This window comes from Astatotilapia calliptera, chromosome 7 (assembly GCF_900246225.1).
Source record: "Astatotilapia calliptera chromosome 7, fAstCal1.2, whole genome shotgun sequence".
Classification (NCBI taxonomy): domain Eukaryota; kingdom Metazoa; phylum Chordata; class Actinopteri; order Cichliformes; family Cichlidae; genus Astatotilapia; species Astatotilapia calliptera.
In genome coordinates, this window is record NC_039308.1 from 61,618,814 (window position 1) to 61,625,465 (window position 6,652).

The 6,652-nt window shown below is 41.1% G+C and overlaps 1 protein-coding gene across 1 annotated transcript; it reads right to left on the minus strand.

Moving 5' to 3' along the window:
* Positions 1–209: 209 nt before the first annotated feature.
* On the minus strand, positions 210–5,813 carry LOC113027020 (uncharacterized). Its single transcript, XM_026176397.1, has 7 exons — positions 5,789–5,813; positions 5,462–5,567; positions 3,701–3,771; positions 1,635–3,600; positions 1,178–1,336; positions 1,043–1,096; positions 210–613 (listed from the first exon to the last, which is right to left on the minus strand). Exons 4-7 carry the CDS (start codon positions 3,295–3,297, stop codon positions 360–362), a joined length of 2,130 nt encoding a protein of 709 aa, XP_026032182.1. The 5' UTR covers positions 3,298–3,600; positions 3,701–3,771; positions 5,462–5,567; positions 5,789–5,813; the 3' UTR covers positions 210–359.
* Between the last annotated feature and the right edge of the window lie 839 nt (positions 5,814–6,652).

The window sequence follows — 6,652 nt, forward strand, 5'->3', positions numbered from 1 at the left end:
TTATTAGTGTTCTTGGATCTGAACATTAATTTTAACCATAAATAAAAAAAGAAATCTATGGACAAAAATGCCCACGCTTCCCACAGAAATATAAAAATATAGAAAACAGAAAAATTAAAAACATTTAAAATGAATTTTAATAGTTTAAAGGTAAATATTAAGGGGAGAAAATATGCATTTATAATTTTTTATTTTAAATATAACCCGTCAAAAAAAACCCTAAATAAATTAAATGTAAAAATTATGAAATACAAACTACTTCTGTATTTAACAAGAACTTTTTTTTCTTTAAACAGAACATCAGTGTTAACAACAATTGGCAATCTGACCAAGATGTAAAACCACAGCTCTCTAAACAGTTATTTTAGTTCATTTTTTTCCTGCCTTTTTGCAGTTAATCCTCTGTTTCTTACAAAATCTCTTATGTTTTGAACTGTTCTTCCTGCCAACACCGGATCTTCTACCAATTTGCAATGACTGCATTCATTTTTGGTGGCTAGTTTCCCTTCGTTTATGTGGTCTTTAAAATGCCTCATCACTGCAGCAACCTCAGCCTTGGACCACATGTTTTTGGGAGCTCTTCGGGAATTGTGGGATTGAGCAGCATTTTTCTCTGGAAGATATATAAAGTAGTAGTAGTTAAAACAAACAAAAAACCAAACAAAAAAAACAAAAAACATTTGGTGGTTAAAAGAATGGATGCTACCCTGTACTAACTTCTGAAATGTGTTGCTACCATCAATATCAAAACGAGCTAAAATTCTCTTTGAAAATTTATCAAATTTCTAAAATGAGACATTTAGTGTTCCGCTGTGAATAAAAGACTGAATAAAAAGTTGAATAAAAGTCTCTTGATGCATGCTCAATCATCCAGGTAAGTAAATCCCAAAACGTTGATTCTGTTAATCTGGACGTAGCGTTTTCAGTGGGAGAAACATTTTGTCACTCATCCAAGTGACTTTTTGCCACCACTCTGCAGTTTGCCATATGTTGCAAAGTGATGAAACAATAATAAGCTTAGAGAACCAACTGCACCCCTTACCTTCAGAGGGAGCAGCAGTCTCACTTGCTGCAGGCATTGTGAGTGGTCCTTCATCTGCTGATTACACAATTTGATTAAGTTTTAATATTTGTAACAAACATTTTATCCACAGAAACCAAGCTAGTGGTAACTTACCACAATCTACAGTGTCTTGGAGCTGCGCTGTGTTTGTGGAATCAGCTACTGCATGTACAGGCTCACTGGTGCCACACGCCAACATTGTGAGTGCTGTGTCATCATCATCTGATTCACTCTCACTGTCCTTTGTTTCAGCATCACTTAATGCAATTTCATCTGAGAAATTGTGGGAAAACCCCCCCAAAAAACCAAACACAAACCCCCCAAAAACCTCACATTAACAACGAGATATGACAAAATACAGAACAAATACTGGAAATTATAGTACATAGTTTTACTATTTAAGGCCACCACTCTGCAGTTTGCCAAATGTTGCAAAGTGATGAAACAATAGACTTCAAGAACCTTAAATCATGGACATTTAACAGAATGGTCTGTGCTTTTAGGTTTTAATTCTGTTGATAAAGCATAATATTCAACTACTGCCCTAATATTTGCTCCTTTCAATACAAACCTTCTATTTTGATCTCATCCAGTGATTTCCCCTGGATCTGGGAAAGTTGTCCTTTTTCCAGTGTTAAAAGCAGTTTGGAAATCTTGGCCAGCTGTGTTGTGGGAACTGGTAATCTGTAGAATTCGCGGTGAACGCGGATATCATGACCCAGGAAATCTGCAACCTGATCAAGTTCGTTGTTTTTCAAATTAAGGACTTGTGAGAGTGTGGCAACATGTTTTCTGAGCTGTGTCGATCTTAGATACTCAGGCTGCTTTGCTCCACACTGGTGTGCATGAACACGCAAGGAGTCCATTCCTCTGTAATGACTCATTGATCGGGGTCTTGCAAAGAGGTAGATATTAGTGGCACAAATACCACAGTCAGGCCTCCTACTAACCAGTAGTGACAGAGCATCCAGCATGCTTGGTGTTAGCAGAACTGGAACATTTCTGTCCCTTTTTCCCATTATTTCTATTCTACAGAAATAGTTACAGAGTCTCTGTTCCATTTCTGAGAGCCCCATGGCAACATCTGTGTGGAGTGCTGTTTTGTCTCTTTCAAGAAAACTTTTGAGGCGCATCTTTGAAACCTCTCCAGAACGTCTTCGGTTGAACACAATGATTTGTGAGAGTGTAACTTGTGCAAGTTGGGCATAATTCTGAGCTGTGGCTTCGTTCTCCAAGCTGCAAAAGGCACTTTCTGCAGATTTTTGAAGGTAGTGATGGAGAATCCGAACATCTTCTGTAAAGGGCAATGTTGATGGCTTGTTAAACTTTGCCTCACTCAATGTGTTCAAGGCACGGTGAGACACCATCTCAGACCATTTGGAGACATACAACTTCTTGAACGCATCAGTGGACTTGATTAGGGCTTCATCCTCTGTCATGAGGGCACGACAATGGATAATGTCAGACATTTTATGCAGTGTATGTCCCAGTTTCAGCGCAAGGCTTGGAGTTTTGTATGACAGTGTCTCTTCATCAAAACCTGAAACTTTCTTTACTGCTTGCACAACTCTCTGGAAATTAGCAGGCTTAATAGCTTCTTCCATGTTATGCACTGAGAATTCTGTGCGCAGACACAACAACAAACGTCCCGCTTCACGAAGCTTCTGTCGTATATAATCATACTTTGTAGGGTCTTGTCCATGTTTATTGTAGAGGGACTGGGCAAACTGAATAACAGTAAAGTCATTTCGCACAGCTGAGGCAATCTCATCTTGTTTCATAACAGCAAGAACCTTCCAGACTCCACTTGACACCTGCGGATAACACTGAGACTCCAGAGTTAAAGCCAGGCCGAGTACTTTGGTTCTTCCAGGTTCTTTATCCGTGTCATCTTTTGGTTTGTTAGGACATCTGCGGACATGTCTCCAAAGATCCTTGCGAACATACATCCCTTGACAATAAAAGCAATGAGCAAACTTTCCCTCTACTGCTTTAATCTTGGGTCTTCTCTTCACTTTCAGTGGTCCCACTCCACCATGCAAAACTGCAGCATTATGCTTAAAATTTCCCTTATTTCTCAATTTCTCTAACAGACTTTTACGCTCGTTTGAGTCTCTAGGCAGGGAAAATGCATGCACAACATCAGGAGCCGTTTTGTGCGTTTTCAGGTGGCGGGAAATTTTAGCTTGTGGTTTGCCACAAAAATAGCAGTAATTTCTTTTACTTAAAGTCATTTTTTCTGATTCAGTTTCGCAAAGCTCACTTTTATCTTGTGGCTTGTCCTTTGTCAAGTTGTGGATTAAATTCGTTGAATCTGATTGTTCATGCGCTTTGGAGATGTCATCTTGGCATAGCAGACCTTTTGATGTGCTTGGCAATAATGAGATGTCTTCATCTGAATCTTCATCATATGACTCTGAATCTGGCACATATTCTTCTTCTGATATGCTGTGGTTGCCATCATCATCGCTTGATATTTGATCCAGAACTGAATGTGGCAATCCATCCTCCCCTGAATATTCAGAAATTTCTTCTTTCTGGAATGTAAGAACAAAAGTTTTTTTAATTGATCAATACTTTAGACAGGTAAAAAATAAACTGAAAAAAAGTCAAGCCAAATATGAATGGGATACACACCTGTGTTGACTGGTGGCAATTCTGATTTGCCAATTTTGCAAGGCAAGATTTGTGCCAGACCCCTAAACAAACTGAAACACATTTTGATAGACTTAATTTAGCTTTGCAGTTCTATTTAAGCGAAGTAGTTTTTTGTCAAAGCATTGCAGTAATGTCAAATGCTGAAAAAAAAAAACAAAAAAAAAACTGTTCACATTAAGGATATTTTAATGACTACACATACACTGCTAATCCCCCTCCCCCCCCAAAAAAAGGACATCCCAGATGTGAATGAAGGAATTATTCTTATTAAATACTTTGTTCTTTAGGTAGTTGAGTGGCATGAAAGTGTGTAGTTGAATGTGTGTGGCCTCCAGATGCCTGTACGACTTCCCTACAATGCCTGGGCATGCTCGGGATGAGGTGGCGGATGGTCTCCTGAAGGATCTCCTCCAAGACCTGGACTAAAGCATCTGCCAACCCCTGGACAGTTTGTGGTGGATGGAGTGAGACATGATGTCCCAGATGTGCTCAATTGGATTCAGGTCTGGGGAACAGGCGGGCCAGTCCATAGCATCAATGCCTTTGTCATGGAGGAACTGCTGACATACTCCAGCCACATGAGGCCCAGTGTCGTCTCGCATTAGGTGGACCCCAGGGCCAAATGCACCAGCATGTGGTCTCACAAAGGGTCCGAGGACCTCATCTTGTTACCCAATGACAGTCAGGCTCTCTGGCAGGCACAGAAATGCCACCCCTCACCATTACTGACCCACTGCCAATATGATCATGCTGGAGGATGTTGCAGGCAGCAGAACATTCCCCACGGCATCTCCAGACTGTCACGTGCTCAGTTTGAACCTCCTTTCAGCTGTGAGGAGCATAGGGTGCCCGTGCTGAAGTTGCCAAACTTTGTGTTTTCTGGCAAATGCCAAACATCCTGCATGGTGTTGGACTGCAAGCTCAATCCCCACCTGTGGATGCTGGACCCTCAAGCCACCCTCATGAAGTCAGTTTCTGACCATTTGAGCAGACAGATGCACATTTGTGGCCTGTTTGAGGTCATTTTGCAGGGCTCCTCTTGTTCCTCCTTGCACAAAGGTGGAGGTAGCGGTCCTGCTGCTGGGTTGTTGCCCTCCTATGGCCTACTCCACATCCAGGTAGCACCTCCATGCTCTGGACACTACACTAACAGACACAGCAAACCTTCTTGCCACAGCTCACATTGATGTGCTACGCTAGATGAGCTGCACTACCTGAGCCCCTTGTGTGGGTTGTAGACCGTCTCATGCTACCACTAAAATGAAATCACCGCCAGCATTCAAAAGTGACCATAACATCAGCCAGAAAGCATAGGTGCTGAGAAGTGGTCTGTGGTCACCACCTGCAGAACCAGTCCTTTATTATGGTGAATTGACTATAATTTCCACTTGTTGTCTACTCTATTTGCAAAACAGCATGTGAAACTGGTTGTCAGTGTTACTTCCTAAGTGAACAGTTTGATTTCACAGAAGTGTGACTGACTTGGAGTAACATCGCATTGTTTAAGTGTTCCCTTTATTATTTTGAGCAGTTTATGTTATGGAATGGGGAATTGAGGACAATCCCAAGTATACCATTTTTACAAGGTCCTGCACCAATGAGGTAATACTGCATTTCTTTAATTAGACGTGACCACCCATTAATTAAAAAGGGAGCAGTGTTCATTTCAGCACGTCTTAACTTGTTGAACTCTATTAATGCTTTTTACTATACACTGTACCTATTCACTAAATGTCTCACCTTTGCACTTAAAGCCAAGCCACTTGAGGGAGGAAACCGGTCCCACACACTGAATGCACTTGTCCAAAGATGATATTGTTGTGCACACCAGACGATGATTGTGACACTGTTAGCAAAATATTGCAACATTTATTTGTTTTGGACAGTTGGAAAGGTGTGTTTTCAATTCAGTTGCAGATATCAACTAATAAACTTCGTCCATGTAAATCACATCACACCCAGGTGACTGCCAAACACACACACACACACACACACACACAGCATCCATAAAGAATGATGATAGATTAAATTATTAGTTCATTAAGTGGTACACTGGATTATATTTACCCTTTCAGGCTCTGGATGTTTCAGGTCCAGATCATTGTTTGGAAAGCTGTTTGGTTGCGGCTTTAGGCAGCTCACAGTCTTCTGAATCTGGCTGGTCTCAGTCTTCGTGTGTAACAGATAGAGAATGAAGACAAAAGAACAGTAATCTGACAGTTACTAAAAATGCATCACTCAAGAGGATGAATAGACCATTTCACTATCGGCAAATAGCGTAAGGTACACATCGTGCATGAGAAACATTCATTAAAATCTGTCCTAGGTCAATGTTACCTCTTCAAAATCTTGCACTGAAGAAGAATGCATGGCTTCTGAGCCTTGCTGAGGCATTTCTTCATCAAGATCCTGCAACAAAGAAAAGATGGCACAAAGATTAGACCAAGTGCTCTTCTTGCAACTGTACTGGGCAGTCCTGTGCTTCTGTCTTTAATTTGCATGTGTGTGTGTGTGTGTGGGGGGGGGGGGGGGGGGGGGGGCTTTCCACTCAAGAAATGTTTTCTTCTGAAAAAAATACTGGCTACAATAATTAACAACTGATTCCTTTGCAATCATCCATCCTCTTCCACTTATCCTTATCAGGATTGTGGGGTAGCAGTTTTGGGGCCTATACCAGCTACCATAGGGCAGTACAACCTGGACAGATCGCCAGTCTAACATGGAAGGACAAGCATTTGCATTCACACCAAAGGGCAGTTTTGAATCACCAGTTAACCTAACCCCATAAGCTACATCTTTGGACTGTGGGAAGAAGCCAGAGTACACAGCCAGAGAGAGCCCATGCATTACAGCAGTAAAAAGTGCCTAAAACAAGTTAAGAAGTTGTATAGTACTATCTATCTTAATGTTCAAGCCTGAGTTTCAAAAATT

Bases quoted from the DNA above. Each gene is read 5' to 3' on its own strand.
- LOC113027020 (XM_026176397.1), bottom strand. From the start codon at position 3,297: ATGACTTTAAGTAAAAGAAATTACTGCTATTTTTGTGGCAAACCACAA. The intron at 1,337-1,634 runs GTTTGTATTGAA...ACAATTTCTCAG, and splicing joins GGATGAGATCAAAATAGAAG to ATGAAATTGCATTAAGTGAT. The intron at 1,097-1,177 runs GTAAGTTACCAC...TGTAATCAGCAG, and splicing joins CCAAGACACTGTAGATTGTG to ATGAAGGACCACTCACAATG.